Genomic DNA, 17,403 nt, shown 5'->3' on the forward strand with positions numbered 1-17,403 from the left:
AAAAAAAAACCAAGCGTGTCCATGCTCACAGGTGTACACACGGGTGATCACACCCACAAACTACACCCTTTTTGGCTCCTACCTCAAAGCACACTGTGTTCTGTTGATCTTATGTGCTGCACAATAATGTTTAATATTTAGTATTTACTGTCATATTCCCATATATCATTGTGATGTTGTTTATTCTATTACTCTTGTTCTCTTCTGCTTGTTTTCTTTTTTCTTTCTCAGCAGGTGATCCAGGTGATTGATGGATGCATTTTTTTTTCTTCTTTTTTTTTTCTGCTCATTCTGTTGGTTTTTGTCTTTTGCCCTTCTCCCCCGTCCCTCTTCTCAGCTGTTTCTCTTTCCCTCTTTCTTTCTCCCCTTCTTTCCCCCAGTCAAGTCTGTCCCGTATTCAGTAAGTGAAAATAAAATGAACAATAAAAGGTGAATCAAATGGACCATTACGGCAAGGCTGGGATGGTCAATTTGGTAAAGTAAATCCGTTGGGCATCTTTCTTTGCCTTTAGACAACAATTCTGATGCAAAAGAACCAAACGGGACAGGCAAAGAAAAAAAGAAAAAAAAAAAGAAAAAAAGAATGTATTTAAAAGTTGTTAATTAAATTGCTAAGCAAATAAGCTACTCAGAAACACCACTGTGATCAAAGATCTGATGTCTCAACAGGACCTGGAAAAACTAGTCCATGCATTCATCTTTAGTAGGCTTGATTACTGTAACAGCATCTTTACAGGTCTGCCTAAAAAATCAGTCAGACAACTACAGCTCATTCAGAACTCTGCTGCTCGAGTCCTCACTAAGAACAAAAAAGTGGACCACATCAGTCCAGCTCTGAGGTCTTTACACTGGATGCCTGTCCGTCAGAAGATAGACTTTAAAGTCCTGATGCTGGTCTATAAAGCTCTGAATGGTTTAGGACCAAAATACATCAGTGACCTCCTGACCCAGTATGAACCTTCCAGATCCCTCAGGTCATCTGGATCCGGTCTTTTATCAGTTCCCAGAGTCAGAACCAGAGACGGAGAAGCTGCATTCAGCTTTTATGCTCCTTATATCTGGAACAAACTCCCAGAAAGCCTCAGATCAGCTGAAACACTCAGTTTATTTAAATCCAGGTTGAAGACTCACCTGTTCTCAGCTGCATTTGAATAAAGCACCAAATCCACACTTAAGCTTAAATTTCAAAACTTACATTTAACTACTGATTTTATCGGTTTTGATTTTTATTTTATATACGGTTTTGTTTGTTTGTTTGTTAGTTTGTTAATTAGTTTGTTTGTTTGCTTGTTTTAATCAATTTTAAATCATGCTTTTTATTTGTTTTTGTTTCTAATGTCTCTGTAAAGCACTTTGAATCACCTTTTTGTTGAATTGTGCTATACAAATATATTTGCCTTGCCTTATGTTTTAAGGTAAATTCCATATGATAATATAAAGAAAACAAAGAAAAAAAACAACAGATTTGAAGCCTAGGAGCGAGCGCTTTGGCTACTGTGGGAAGGAAAACCTTTTCAACAGAAAGAAACCTTCAGCCGGACCAAGCTCAGAGAGGGGCGGCCATCTGCCATGACCAGTTGTGGGCAAGAAAAAGCGTTTGACAGAGTTAACTGGAAATTTTTATTTGCAACTTTACACAAATTTGGTTTTGGATCCTCTTTCATTAACTGGTTAAAAATATTATATAATTCCCCAACAGCTTGTGTCAGAACAAATGACCAAACATCCTCCAGCTTCTGTCTCCTGAGGGGCACCAGGCAGGGATGCCCACTCTCCCCTTCACTGTTTGCAATTTTTATTGAACCACTAGCAGCAGCATTTAGACAGAATTCAGTAATTAAGGGCATAAAATGCAAGAATGTAGAATATAAAATCAGCCTTTATCCGGATGACGTGTAACTTTTTCTCCAAATTCACAAACCAATATCTCTGTGATTGAATTGATAAACTCTTTCTCAAGAGTCTAAGATTATTCAATTAACTGGTCAAAATCTACAGCTCTTCCAATTAATTGCTCCTTCCATAATTCTTCATCTACCTGACTGCAATCTGGAAATATAAAATATTTAGGTATCAATATTTTTCCTAAGCTTGCAGATTTAACTACATTAAACCATATCCCACTTTTAAAGACAGTAGGCGGCGATCTGGCTAGATGGAAATGTCTACCCATATCACTCATGGGACGGATTTCCGCTATAAAAATGATGGTCTTACCAAAGATAAACTATTTATTTTCAATGATCCCAAGTAAGTCATCATAAGATTGGTTTAGATCTCTAGACTCGTATATTTCTAAATTCCTTTGGAAAGATAAACCCCTACGTATAAGCTTAAAAACATTACAAAGGACCAAAGATAAAGGAGGACTAGATCTGCCAAACTTTAATCACTACTTTTCATCCAACAGGCTTCAGTTTATCTCTAGATGGTTAAAACATACCTTCTTAGATGAACCTTGGCTAGATGTAGAACAGGCACTGTGTAATAATCTAGAAATTTCGGACCATTTATCAGCTCAAACATCCAACGACATGAATGCTTTAAAAGCATCAACATCAGCTCTTCTCTGACAGCATGGTGGGAGTTTCTAAAAATAACAGAGTCTTCATTAATCCCATGCAAACGTAAACCTATCTTGAACAATTCGGACATCTTACAAAACAATAATATGATCAACTTGCCAGATTGGAGTTATAAAGGAATTAAATACTTGGAACATATATCAGAAGGAACAGACTTTATTTCGTTTGACAGACTAATTACACAATATGGGATCAACAAGAAAAGATTTTTAGAATATCAAAAGATTAAATCCATAGTAAAAAATAAATTTAAGCCCAGTCAAGCTGAATTACAAACACCACCAAGTGTGGTACAATTCTTTACTCTAAAACCCCCAAATTATTGTCTAAAACATACAGAACACTTTCTAAAATAGATGAATCAATATCCCTTCCTATTGCAAAATGGGAAGCGGATTTATGGATCAGCTTAGACCAAAACTTTTGGTATCAGATATGCTTGCAAACCTTTCAATGTATCAGAAATCCCAGTTTGCGATTAATACAATACAAAATATTACATAGAGCCCACTATACAGGTAATAGGATGTTCCAGATGGGCTGTTTTCTAACAACTGCTCACACTGTCAAGCAAATACACCGGACAATTACATCCACGCTCTTTGGTTCTGTCCACCAGTTCAGAGGTTTTGGGGCGAGATATGTGAAGACTTATCAAAGTGTCTGAAATGTAACATTCCAGCCTCCCCTTTAGTGTGCTTGCTGGGCAGCTTAGATGAGGTCACTGCAGAAATAAACACAGCCCACGTTGTTTTTACGGCCCTATGCATTGCCAAGAAAATGGTCCTCATTAACTGGAAAAATAAAAAATAATCTTAATTCTAACCAATATAAAAACCACCTAATAGATCACATTAGTCTTGATACAGCATCTGCCACCACATTTGATCAATCCCTCTGGGCTCCCTCCGGGCGCCCCCCGGAAGGGGGGATTTTTCTTTCTTCCCCCTTTCTCACTATCTCTTCTCCCCTGTGTTTTTCTTTCTCTCCCTCTTTCTTTCATTCTTTCTTTCTCCCTGTCCTATCCCCTAGTCCAGGGGTGTCAAACTCAAATACACAGTGGGCCAAAATTCAAAACTGGAACAAAGTCGTGGGCTAACGTTAATATTTATTGAAATATATTTATTCCTTCAGATATAAGAATGAATCTTTTCTTGCTAATATATATTGTAATATATCTATATCACTAAAGCACTTCTGGATGGATGCAAACTGCATTTCGTTGCCCTGTACCTGTGCATGTGCAATGACAATAAAGTTGAATTCTATTCTATTCTATTCTATTCTTATGGACTCAAATACGTTTTGCTGAAAAACTGAATATGGAACAAGCAAAGCTTAATACTAAACAATATATATATATTAGCTGTATAATACCAGTAGGCCAGCTCTAAAAGTAATTTGGTATGGCGGGCCAAATGTAATTAGTCTGCAGGCCAAATTTGGCCCGCGGGCCAGAGTTTGACACCTATGCACTAGTCTATCCCGTCTGTAACAACCAAAAATAAAATAAAATAAATACATAATAATAATAAAGGTCAATCAAATGGACCAATATGGCAAGGCCATGATGATCCACTTGGTGAAGTAAACTGTAAACTGTTTGGCATCTTTCTTGGCCTTCAGACAACAATTCTGATGGCTGAAGATCCAAACGGGACACACAAAAAAAAAGAAATCCTCTGCCAAAACCTCTGCACAGGCACACAACACCATATAGCATGCATGTAGTGCTCAACAAAATTGCCTGTACAGTGGATGCATATATTTGAGTCTGCAAGACCTATTTAGAGCACCCTCTTTCCTGTATAGTGTATTCTGTGGAGACAGGCAGAGAGTGAAATATGAGTAAAACAACCAAAAATGATGTGGAGTAAAGTGTTGACAGCTGACTGTTGCCGAGGGCGACCGTGGCTCAGGGGGTTGGGAAGCGTATCTGTAACCGGAAGGTTGCCGGTTCGATCCCCGGGCTCTCTGTCCTGGTCGTTGTGTCCTTGGGCAAGACACTTCACCCTACTGGTGTTGGCCAGAGGGGCCGATGGCGCGATATGGCAGCCTCGCTTCTGTCAGTCTGCCCCAGGGCAGCTGTGGCTACAACTGTAGCTGCCTCCACCAGTGTGTGAATGTGAGAGTGAATGAATAGTGGCATTGTAAAGCGCTTTGGGTGCCTTGAAAAGCGCTATATAAATCCAATCCATTATTATTATTATTAAATGAAACCTACTTACACAACAAGTACAGACATAAGGTATCAATTCATGACAGTCATGTAAGACTGTTAAAACTTAAATCTTCATTTGTTGTTTACTACATATCCTTATAGCAGCAGCTAAGAGGAGAAACTTGATAGCAATGGTGTCTTGGTCCGGGTGAGTACGGGGTTTTTCCACTCCGCTGGGCTCCACCTTCAGGCAGAGACTCCAATCAGCTTCCACACCTGGTTCCAATCAAGTCACCAGCATATAAGACCAGCATTCACAACAGACCTCTGCCAGATCTTCTGCTAACTCATGTTAGTGCTAGGCTGCCAAGCCCTTAACTACTGCTTTTCTCCTCACCGTGTTTTCTTTGTCATAAGACCCACCTGGCAGTCGCGTTTTCCAACCTAAACTACTCACATCTCTGCCTGGACGCTGGTTCTGTCATCTGGTTGCTTCCTTTCCATCATCGGACAACACCTGCCTGCCTCCCTGCCAAGCCCCTCACTCCAAGCATATTCTGGATCCTCTCTGGACACTCCTCACCCGGAACCCCTTGGACACCTCCTCCTCGCATGACACTTTAACCTGCAACGTGTAAGCCCTAACCACCATAGTCTAATTGTTCAGCTGTGATTCACTAGATTGCCACTGACTACTTGTCTCCTCTTATTATAGTGACTGCGTACCTCCATCCAAGCCGCTGCCCCTTTTTTCCATTCCCAGGATCCATCCGTGAAATCTAGCACCTAGTCATAGCACTCAGAGTTTCATGTTCACAGTTTGGCCTCACAGTTCACAGTTCATAGCATTCTCCGTTCATAGCATTCATAGTTTCCTGCTTTGTAAGTTCACTAGGCACTGTAAATAAAGCACTGTGTTCACGCCCGTTTTGCCTCCCTCTGTGTCTGCATTTGAGTCCACACCCACAGCCTGGCCCTCTCGGCCCTAACAAATGGCAAATCACAGTCTGTTCACTCGGCTTAAAATCATCCCGTTTTACACATCACTGCTTTATTGTGGGAGAGTTTGGAGATGCCGTCGGATTAAAACTTGCCCTTCCTCTTCTTCTGGGCCTTTCTTTTTGAGTTGGAGTCGACGATTAGCTGAGATTGACGCTTCAGTGCCTCACGAGAGATGACGTGAGCCCAGTCCTTGTCACTCTTGTCCTCTGGAACACAATTAAGTAATCAGCAATTTCAATGTAATTTAGTCTTTAGTCGTAGCTGGTAGTGTGTAGAAGAACACCAAATTACCATCACTGTAGGGATCTTCTGCTTGATCCTCAGGTGGCTTGACTTGGGTGCTGTGTTTCCCCTCAATCCTGACGTAGAACTCATAGCAGAAAAAACAGGAAGGGTTAGGCTTAGTGTTAATCAGTGTCATTGGCAGACTGTGTGTTTGTATGCTCTGTGTTATATTCTCAAACAGAGAAGGTGTTGCTGAGTGTTAATGATCATCTACACACATGTTTTACTGCCTTTCTCTTAATGGGGAGCCCATGGACAAACTTAAACAAAAGCCTTGACTGAATTTCCAAATGTCAAACATGTTGTTTCAGACTCAGATGATCCATTTCAAGTTTTGAGTTTGTAGGCTTTTGTCTTACCTCCTTTTCTTCCATCTCCTTCATTATAGCTGCCACATCCATCCCCTCAAGCTCTTTCTGCAGGGACTCCAATTTCTGCTCACACTGGGCCATCAGCTTCAGCACCACAAAGTCCTCTGAGTCTGGATGCATGTTGGGAACTGTGTGCTCATCCTGGGAGATGATGCGTGAAAAAAGGAACAAAAGCACATGAAGACTGTGGAGCTCCAGCAGGGCAGTTCTCTCTCTGGGGGGCATTTCCTTTGAAGGTAACACTCTTAAAAAACGTACCTTGAGATGGAGGTTTACCTTGATTACACACGCATTATATAGGGAGCAGGTAATGATGATACAAACTGATTTGTAAATAAGGGGACATGAATGACTTGAGCTTAGTATTTAATAATATACTACGGTATACTTCGAACTAACTCGGCAGCTCACTCTCCTGACAACACATCCTTTAAAGATATTTCAACATGAGAGACAGGCTAATGTGAAAGGTAAAAGTGAGGTCACAGGTCAAATGCAAACTATAATGTGATATCCCTATATATCATTGTTGTCAATACAATCAGTGGCCATAGCATTAGTATCACTTTATCTCTTGACCTTCAAGGACAGGTCAGATGTGACATTTTTACCTTCTCTATATGGTGACAACACACAGCACACCTGTAAGAATCCGTTTCTATGTTCAATCAATGTTGCCCCAGTAAATGGAGAAGTTTACGTTGAAGACCTCATCAACATCAGGAATCCTAATAGACTATGGTTGTTTGTACCAGTGAGATGTGCTGAAGATGGTCTGCCAGGTGCTCAACTCCGTGACGGACGGGACCGAGGGTTTTCACAAGCCGATCCAGTCGCTCTTCGGCTTCATCGCACCTCTGCTGCTCAGCCTGCAGCTGCTGCTCACGCTCCTGCAGCATCTGCTGGTGGCTAGAAAAAGCACACAGAAAGAGCAGAGGCTTCAGAATAAGAATTAGACACTCGTGTGATCCTCTGAGTCCCATTCACACCAACAGAGAGTCCATGTGATTCACAAACACTGTGACAGCTGCTGCATGACAGAGTTAAATATGTGTCTGACCTGGAGAGTTTAGCCTCCCCAGAATATTTAATCTCTTCAGACTGTTGCTCCAGAAGCTCCTTCTGCTCCTTCAGCTGCAGCAGGACCTCCTCGTTCTCCTCCCGCCGCCTCTCCAGATGTCGACGTGTCTCCTTCTGAGAAGTAAAGTGCTCCTCTAATTCCTACAAACACAAAATGCATGAAAGGAAAACGCATATCAGGAAGCACGCTGTGTGTAGCAGAATGAGCGGAAACCTTTGCACCTGTATATCGGTGATCCCTGTGGCCTCTTTGATGCGTCTGAAGGCCTCCTCAGCAGTCGAAATGTCTTTCTCCTCTTCAGCCAGCATCCTGGTGGTGCTGTGCTGGACCTCACTGCTTAGTTCATCCAGCTGCACAGCTGCTCGCTGTACCTGCACGATGCAACAGCAACCACTGCACATGTCAGGGACCTGGTTTCACTTTACTCCTCCACTTGGGTCAGGAACTCGTCCCTGACCCAGAGCGGGCATTCCACGTTTTTCCGTTCAGCACTGTAGCAATCACAATTATTACCAAGAAAAATGCCCGACACATTTATTTTCCCAAGTGGATCATTACGGCTTTGCCATGCTGGTCCACTTGATTGATCTTTGTTATTTGTTTATTTTTATTACTTTTTTTACTCTTAAGTTATTACAATCGGTACAGACATGACTGGGGGACAGGAAAGACAAAGATGTGGACAAGAGAAGTCTGTCTTTGCCCTCACCTCACATCGTTCTACCATTGGAGAGACTGATGATGTCACCAAACATCTGTGTCACTAACATCAATGTGATTGGCCTGCTGTGCTGGAGTGAGCAGGAAGGTACTTCTTTATATCTTTGCTCTTTTATTTGTTACTCAACATTCATCTACAAAAACTGAGTACATTAAATGTCTCTCACCCTTCTCTCAACTTTTGCAGCCTGGGCCTTGTGCTCATCAACCTTTTTCCTGTAGCTTGCTATCACTTGGTCCCTCTCCTTACACTCCTTGTGAAGCAGCTCCTCCTGCTGCTGCAACTCAGCCTGGGAAGCAGAAGAAGATGTAGGCTGATGGTGGCGAGTTGTGAGATACAGTGACTCCTTCATTTATGACTCTGGCAAATCAGCTGGATAATGTGAGCGATGCTGAGTGTTTCTTAATCTGAAGTCACAGCAAAGGAAATTACAGGTCACCTTAGCAGCTTCTTTGGAGAGCTGGCTGTCAGTATTCACGACCTGCAGACTGCGAAGCTCCTCTCTGTGCTTCAGGATTTCTGCTTGCAGAGTGTCGAGCTGGCTCTGATACGCCAGACTCTCATCCTGAAGGTGGTAAAGTGAGAGAAATGCAGGCAGAAGCACAAATAATGCAAAGCGATCAACAAATTAACATCACATCAATGCATATGTTGCGCTCTAAAAGTACTTATAAAACTTCAATTTTTCTGAATTGTGGGGAAAATCTTTAAAGACCATTCTTATTTAATTGTGTTTTGTTTTTGGACACATTTCTAGTTAATTTTTGTAGTTTACTGGCTCCAGGAGGTCAGAGTTCAGATGTGTGATGTCATCAGTAAGCGCAGAAAAAAAAAAAACAGTGTCTGAGACGTGAGGGAGCGATGTTTTGCTGATGATACGCTATTCTGCCTGTAAACTCCAAACCTGAACTGAGGAGAATAAAGTTGCAAGAAAAAGGAGAACGGAGTCATGTCTCTCTGAGGGTGCAACATAATCTTGGTGTTTCCGCCCGGTTTGGAGTTTATACCGCAAAGAAGGACGAGCTACATGTGACTAGCCTCGCTCACTACCCCCCCACCTGAACTCATACGGCAGTGCCATCCCTCCAAGAAAAGGCAGTGAAGGTAAAAGTTTTTCGTCATGTCTAAAGTACAGCAGATGTCTCCTGATTGGGAGCAACTTCTTGAGGAGACAGAGGAAAAGTTACTTACACTGCTAGCACCGGATTTGAATGAGATTTGTGCTGCCCTCAGTTTAGCCGTGGATGAAAGTGAAAAAGACTTACCTCGTAAACTGAGGCGGCGTATTCTCCAGTACTTAGAGGGAGAGGATGTTACTGCACGAGAAGATGAAGGAATGTCTCTGTTGTTGGAATTAGATGACAAAATTTATGAAGTGAAGCAAAAGAGATGCGAAAGTAATGCCCCGTTGCCTCAACAAGTGGTACAAGAGCACCACCCTGTGGCTGAAAATGTGATAGCACCCAGTAATTCAGACGAGCAGAGAGAAAGTGTTTCTCATCTGAATGCTACACGAGTCACCCCTGTCGCCACTCAAAGTGTCCCTTTTGAACACCCACTGTACCGACGGGATCTGAAAATAATGGGACAAATTGGAGAACCAAACCAAAAGGACAAATTAACATGCACTAGCTTGGAAAGACAAATCCAGAGGGCATTGAAGAGGGGATATGATGAAGGAGACATTGTTGAAGCCATCATTCAAGCTATAGCCCCAGGAACAAAACTGAAAAGCTACCTTGAGAGTAGAGTAGATTTGACTTTGCAAGCTCTCAGGCAAATATTACGGACTCATTACATTGAGAAAGATGCCACAGAGTTGTATCACTCGCTCACACGTGCTGTACAGGAGCCAAAAGAAACTCCAATCCAGTTTTTGATGCGAGCAATGGATTTGAGACAACAACTTGTTCTTGCTTCAGAGAGAGTTAAGTCTGGTTTAAAGTACAGTTCGGAGCTCATCCAAAATCAGTTTCTCCAGACAGTACTCACTGGCCTCCATGATGACACCATCCGAGCTGATGTGAAGCTATACCTGCAAAATCCTAAAATCACAGATGAGGTTCTTCTGGAAAAAATGACTGCGGCATACAGTCTGGAAATGGAAAGAAAGAATAAGCTGTCAGCTGCATCAAGAGCAAAGATGATCAAAGTTGCAGCAGTAAGTGGGGAAGATCAAGAGGTGGAAAAAGAAAGCAGTATGCACACATCAGACAGTAAGAACAAGCAAGGTGGAGCGGTCAAACGAGACACATTAATGGATAAAGTTGATCAAAGCAACAAGGCTATATGTGAGGCTCTGCAGAACCTCACCACTCACATTGCCAGCCTCCAGCAGACCGTTAAGCCTCAGCACATGAGAATGGTCGAACCACCTGACCGGAAATACCAGTCACAGCCTAGGAGCACAAACGTTAGACAGTGCCAGCAGTGTCAATCATCTAATACAGGAAACAAATGTGACCACTGTTACAAATGTGGCAGTACGGAACACTGGGCAGCAGGTTGTCGTAGGAAAAAGTGCTCAGCTAATTCAAGTAAGATCGAAATCATACTTAACCCTGAAGGGGAGAAGCACCAAACCGACCCATTCAGCCTCAAAGCACCCCTCACTGGTAAACAACAACAAATGGCGAAGCTGGTAGGCAAAAGATGCCAGGTCCGTGGCTTCTTAGGAGGTGTGGACACCACAATATTGTGGGACACCGGCTCACAAGTATCGATAGTGGGGACGAACTGGAGAAAGAAACACCTGCCTGATGCTGAAATGAGGTCAGTGGAAGAGCTGCTCGAAGAGGGAGCTTTAGAGCTCTCAGCTGCTAATGGGACCAATATTCCATATGAAGGATGGATAGAGACTGAGTTCAGCCTGTCCAAAAATGCTGTTGCTGGGATGAGCAACAGGCCCGTCCAAGTTCCAATCCTAGTCGCCAGCGGTGACATTGAATGCCCCATCATCGGCTTTAATGTGATAGAAGAATTAGCTTTGAGAAATGACACCAGCAAAGACTGTATCCCCCCAGGGCATATGCTGGACAGATTGTGCTCAGCATTCGAGGTGGGGCGCAAAACTGCAAGAGCTGTCCTGTCTGTCCTAAAGAAACAAACGCCTGACAGCCATCCCCACATAGCCCGAGTAGGAAGGCGACCTGTGACCATCCCGAAGCGTAACATGATGACAGTGCAATGTGGTTGGCTAAATAAGAGTGTGTTGAGTGGGTCACATGCAGTGTTGGAGCCGAACTGTGAGACACCATGGCCAGCAGGCCTAGTTGTTGCAGTGACTGTGGAAAACATGACTGACCATGATATCACCCTCTGTAGTCGCACTACACTGGGGTGGCTGCACAATGTTGATGCTATCTACATGCCACATGTAAAATGTATGGAGGGTGAGCTTTCTAAGACATCAGACGGAAGTACTTCCTTACCCACAGTGCAGTCCAGTCAGACAACAAAAACTGAGCCCTGGGACCCACCAGTGGATTTGAGCCATCTGACAAGTGACCAACAGCAGCAGGTAAAACAGATGCTGAGGGAGGAATGCAATGTTTTTGCAAAAGATGACTGGGACACGGGATGCATTAAAGATCTAGAGCTGGAGATACAGCTAAAAGACAAAGTGCCTGTGCAAAAGACATATACCGTATTTTCACGACCATAAGACGCACTGTACTAAAAGGCGCAGTCTCAGTTATGTGTGCCATTACTGTATTTAACACACACATAAGGCGCACTGGATTATAGGGCGCATACAAGTACCGTATGCGTATTTAAAAATAAAGCGGGAGCAAACCTGAGTTCGGTACCTTACTCACATTTCTATTACCGGTAATCGTCATCATCAACAACACACAAGCATACAAGTGTGCGTATTTAAAAATGAAGCAGGAGCAAAACAAAGTTTGGTACTCACATTTTTATCATCAATCAAACCCATGGAAGTCCTCATCCTCTGTGTCTGAATTGAACAGCTGCGCTAAATCTCCATCAAACATGCCAAGTTCACTTTCTTCACTGTCAGAGTCACTTTCCGTGCCGTGCGGCTCCTCGGAAATGATGCCGGCTTTTGCGAAAGCTCGAACAACAGTGCCAGCAGACATGTTAGCCCAAGCATCTACAATCCATTGGCAAATTGTGGCGTAACTCGCCCGGCGCTGCCTTCCACTCTTGGTGAAACTGTGGTCTCCACCGGTCATCCATCGCTCCCACGCCGCTCGCAGCCTTACTTTGAACGGGCGGTTCACACCGATGTCCAGCGGTTGGAGTTCCTTTGTCAGGCCTCCCGGAATGACAGCAAGCTCACAGTTCATTTGTTTCACTAGTTTTTTCACATCAGCTGTGAGATGGGCACGCATAGAGTCACAGATCAACAGCGATGGTGATGCGTGGAAAAAACCACCTGGTCTCCTTACATACACCTCCCTCAGCCACTCTTTCATCATTTCCTCATCCATCCAGCCCTTTTCATTTGCCTTAATGATGATTTCTGCTGGAAACTTCTCTTTAGGCAAAGTCTTTCGCTTAAAAATCACCATAGGCGGCAGTTTCTGTCCATTAGCATGGCAGCCAAGCACAACAGTAAAAGAAGACTTTTCATACCCCGTTGTGCGTATCGCTACCGTGCTGGTCCCCTTCTTCTCCACAGTGTGACTCACCGGGATGTCAAAAGTGAGCGGGACCTCGTCCATGTTTGTGATGTGGCTGGGCTGGATGTTTTTGTCGCCGATGTGTTTGCTGCAGTAGGAGCGGAAGATGGCCAGCTTTTCCTTATAATCTGCTGGAAGTTGCTGCGCTACCGTAGTCCTGGTCCGGATGGAAAAATGGCACCGTTTCATAAAATGAAAGCACCAAGACGGACCTCCTTGGAAATGTTCAATGTTCATCTCTTCAGCTAGTGAAACTGCTTTTAGCCGAATGGTGACCGTCGAAACGCTTCTCCCGCTCCTTCTTTGCTCGATGATCCACCGCTCGAGTCTCGGGCCACCTCGCCTTATGTCCGCGGAAACTCAGCTGCGTTTTCTTGACCTGCCGGAGCTTGTTTTCTAGCTTCCTCCATTTGCGAACCATCGATTCATTAATCTTAAATTCTCTCACCACTGCTCGATTTCCATGTTCCTCCGCATAGCTGATGGCCTTCAGTTTAAACTGTGCTTCATAAGCGTGTCTCTTTGCCATTTTCAGGGTTGTTAAAACAACGATGTTCCACATAATGCACATACCTGTCCTTTTAGACAGGTATGTGCGATTGTCCGGTATATACGATCAACGCCCACACTTCACCCTTTAGCGTTCTCATGGTGTTCTCTACTACTTTACTTCTCTACTACTTTTGTGATTATCTGTTTCATGCGCCTCATTTTACTGTGTACAGTGACAATAACCCGCTGACATACGTCATGAAGTCAGCGAAACTTAATGCAGCTGGACACCGCTGGGTGGCGGAGTTGGCAGATTATCGGTTCACTCTTAAGTACAGGCCAGGGGCAGCGAATCGAGATGCAGATTTCTTATCAAGAAGAGGAAAGCCCATTGAAGACATCATGCACGAATGCACAGAGGAATGTCAGCAAGATGACATTGAATGTATTGGGAAAGCCCTAGAGAGAGAGAAAACAGGAGAAATGAACTGGATCTCAGCTGTCACCTGTAATGTCAACGCGCTGCCAGAGGGATGCATCGTCTCAGAACCAATTCAGCCGTTTGCAGTTGACAACATCAGAGACACCCAGGATGCAGACATAGCCATCCCTGAAAAGAACACACACCTACCTGAAGCATAAAGAAAAGATGGCGGAGAGTGAGGCAGTTAGGTACCTTCTTCGGCAGTGGCCCCATTTGCAGATTGATGGAGATGGCATTCTGAGGCGTGAGACCACCAGGAGAAAACAGTTTGTTGTTCCTGATTCATTAAAGCCCATGGTCTATAAACATCTACATGAGGAGATGGGACATTTAGGAGCAGACAGGATGGTTGCTCTCGCCAGGCAGCGCTTCTTCTGGCCTAAAATGAGGCAGGAAATGGAGCACTATGTCACTCAGGTGTGTCGCTGTATAAAGAAGAAGAAGCCTAACAGAATAACCAGAACACCAATTCAGAGCATTGAAACCTCTGCGCCGTTTGAGATGATATCCATTGACTATCTGCATTTGGACAAGTGCACAGGAGGTGAAGAATACATACTCGTAGTTGTGGATCATTTCACCAAATATGCCCAGGCATATGCGACAAGGGACAAGTCTGGGAAGACTGCGGCAAGAAAGCTCTTTGATGACTTTATCATGCGCTTTGGTTTCCCATCCAAAATACACCGTGACCAGGGGAAAGAATTTGAGAACAATCTTTTCCGCAAGCTTCAAGGCTACTGCGTATCAACCATTCTCGTACCTCCCCGTACCACCCACAGACCAATCCTGCAGAGCGCTTCAATAGGACCCTCCTAGGTATGCTCCGGGCACTTGATGAATCTCAGAAGTCAAGATGGAAAGACCATTTGAACAAAGTAGTTCATGCCTACAACCCGACTGTGCACGAAGCAACAGGATTTTCTCCATTCTTCCTTCTCTTTGGCGTGAACCAACCTTGCCTATCGACCTGCTCTTCCCAAAAAGAGAAGAAGAGAAGAGTCAGTCACGCAGTGGCTATGCAGAGAAATGGAGAGGAGTTATGCAAGAGGCCTATGCAATTGCAAGGCAGAACATGAGAAAGAGTGCAAGAAGGGGACAGAAAAACTACAATAAACGTGCATGGAGCTCTGTGCTTCAGCCAGGTGACCATGTCTTGGTGAGAAATCTCACACCCAGAGGAGGTCCTGGGAAACTGCGCAGCTATTGGGAGGATATGATTCATGTCATCACCGAGAGGAAAGGTCCTGATAGTCCAGTGTATGTGGTTGAGCCATTGCAGGGGACAGGAAGAAGACGAGTGTTACACCGTAACCTACTGTTGCCGTGTCCTTACCTGGTTGACGAGTCTGTGGTGTGTGAAAGCAGCCTGAAAGAGAAAAGCCGTGGAAACAAACAGAGACAGTCAGCAAGAAGACATCATCAGACCAAGCCCGATACTGACCAAACAGACACAGGCAGTTCTAGTGAAGATGACTGTCACATGTGGACAGCACTCAGATATGCTGATCCACCCCTCGACCCAGAAACAGAGGATTTCTGCCCCCAGAGTGACGCACTCGGAGAGAAGTCTGAGCCTGCTTTCAGAGCACAGGGGCATCCTGAAGAGGAACAGGTGGAGGAGAGACGCAGTTTGGAGGAGGAGGTTGAAGCTCCAGCTGTTGGACCCGAGGGTGAGCAGAGCGATGCTGAGACATGGAGGCACAAGCCAAAGAGAATGAGACAGCCCCGGCGTGTCTACACATATGAAAAACTAGGCCAGCCAACAGTCCAGCAATGGAGCACATGCCCTGTCAGTGTGAACAGCCCTTCAAGTGCCATCCATCATTCCTCTGTCCCACCATCATTCATGTATCCTTTACAGTATCAATAGATATAACAGAAAAACACAGTCAACTTCACAAGAGAGTTTAATCTAAGCGTAACATTACAGTTGCAGTTCATGTTGATGTAGTATTGACACATGTTACAGTTAAAAGAGAAACAGGTACTCTGAGCATTATTACTATAATAAATAGAGGGAAGGTTTATCATTCTAGCGTCAAAGAGTTAAGACAGTAGTGAGTACAATATGGGTTTACTGAACTCATGGTTTTGAAGTGTGTAATCACATGATGTTGGGGTGTAAATGGTATTTTCCTTGTCCCACTGCGAAGATTTGGCAGGCCCACCAATACTTCGAGGGATAACCCACCCTTCAGTACAAAAGGACTATGAACATTTAGTTTTGTATCGTGACCATGAGAGACTTGTCCTGAGATACCAAGAGATGGTATAGCCTCTCACCCAGTAACGTGTAATATGTGTGGAAATACTTGTTTGCTCACTCATCTTTGGTTAAATGTTCTATTTTTGGTAAATTGTCAAAGATTAGAAAGAAAATGTGTGGCAACATTTTTCTTTTGTGGGGGAGGGTGTTGCGCTCTAAAAGTACTTATAAAACTTCAATTTTTCTGAATTGTGGGGAAAATCTTTAAAGACTATTCTTATTTAATTGCGTTTTGTTTTTGGACACATTTCTAGTTAATTTTTGTAGTTTACTGGCTCCAGGAGGTCAGAGTTCAGATGTGTGATGTCATCAGTAAGTGCAGAAAAAAAAAACAGTGTCTGAGACGTGAGGGAGTGATGTTTTGCTGATGATACGCTATTCTGCCTGTAAACTCCAAACCTGAACTGAGGAGAATAAAGTTGCAAGAAAAAGGAGAACGGAGTCATGTCTCTCTGAGGGTGCAACACATAAAATATACAATATTCTGATTTCACTAATACAACATTTATAAAAAATAAACTTTTAATTATACTACCCTCAGACTTCCTATAATCAGACCCCATCTGGTCTTTAAGTGATGATGTGATGAATCCTTCCGGGTCCAAACTATGCGTTATTAAGGCTGTTGTGTTTTTAACATGTTTTGTATCTCTATCCCATAAAAACAGTCGGTGATCACTGTCGGCCTCTCTCGGTTTTTATTACCGTTGTTCATTTTGTGTGTGAATGGGTGGATGACTGGATATGTAAAGCGCTTTGGGGTCCTTAGGGACTAGTAAAAGCGCTATATAAATACAGGCCATTTACCATTTTAAAGCACAGTTATCAAAACCTTACGGTGTAACTACAGCCCAGCCCATGCAGCAGTATATTAATGACTAACCTCGTATTGTGGATGGATTATCTCAGTTGTTCTCCTGACTGAAGTTTGGTCCGTTTACAGCATCCTGCCATGCGACTGCATTTGTCTCTAACCATCAAGAACCTTCACATTAACGTTTATCGAGTGGAAAAAAGTTAGCGTTCATCCTCCAGCTTCACTGTGTTTATGTTATGCAAACATAGCTGTGTAGCTAGCGATTACGTAGCACATCATTATATACCAGCTAGCCCAACTTCAGTAACCCTACAAACGTCACTGCTGTTTAGTTTCCTGTCTTCATTTATGTTGGAAGTGATAGCAGTGTTAACTTGTTATTTTCTGTTATATCGCGAGAGTACTATTGCCCGCGGTGAGTTGTTACAGAGATTGAAAATGTGACGTCATTCAGGGGTAAAACCGCAAAGAATTCTGGGAACTCGT

At 43.5% G+C, this 17,403-nt stretch overlaps 1 protein-coding gene across 2 annotated transcripts in view; it reads right to left on the bottom strand.

Moving 5' to 3' along the window:
• Positions 1 to 2,725: 2,725 nt before the first annotated feature.
• The window catches only part of LOC146573465 (outer dynein arm-docking complex subunit 3-like), a 29,819-nt gene continuing 15,141 nt past the window's right edge, over positions 2,726 to 17,403 (bottom strand). Inside the window, exons 6-14 of one of the 2 annotated variants that reach the window (XM_085278363.1) lie at positions 15,168 to 15,200; positions 8,646 to 8,771; positions 8,373 to 8,495; positions 7,707 to 7,856; positions 7,465 to 7,625; positions 7,157 to 7,313; positions 6,393 to 6,545; positions 6,040 to 6,118; positions 2,726 to 5,954 (exon numbers count right to left, since the gene is read on the bottom strand). In XM_085278363.1, the coding sequence (XP_085134489.1) occupies positions 5,830 to 5,954; positions 6,040 to 6,118; positions 6,393 to 6,545; positions 7,157 to 7,313; positions 7,465 to 7,625; positions 7,707 to 7,856; positions 8,373 to 8,495; positions 8,646 to 8,771; positions 15,168 to 15,200 (1,107 nt within the window). In that variant the 3' untranslated portion in view covers positions 2,726 to 5,829. The remainder of the gene's footprint in view (positions 5,955 to 6,039; positions 6,119 to 6,392; positions 6,546 to 7,156; positions 7,314 to 7,464; positions 7,626 to 7,706; positions 7,857 to 8,372; positions 8,496 to 8,645; positions 8,772 to 15,167; positions 15,201 to 17,403) is intronic. The other variant, XM_085278364.1, reaches the window with a different exon arrangement.

The sequence above is a fragment of the Mchenga conophoros genome, linkage group LG6, assembly GCF_057382185.1.
Source record: "Mchenga conophoros isolate Kocher_MC1m ecotype Shallow Benthic linkage group LG6, M_conophoros_male_GT1.1, whole genome shotgun sequence".
Taxonomy (NCBI): Eukaryota; Metazoa; Chordata; class Actinopteri; order Cichliformes; family Cichlidae; genus Mchenga; species Mchenga conophoros.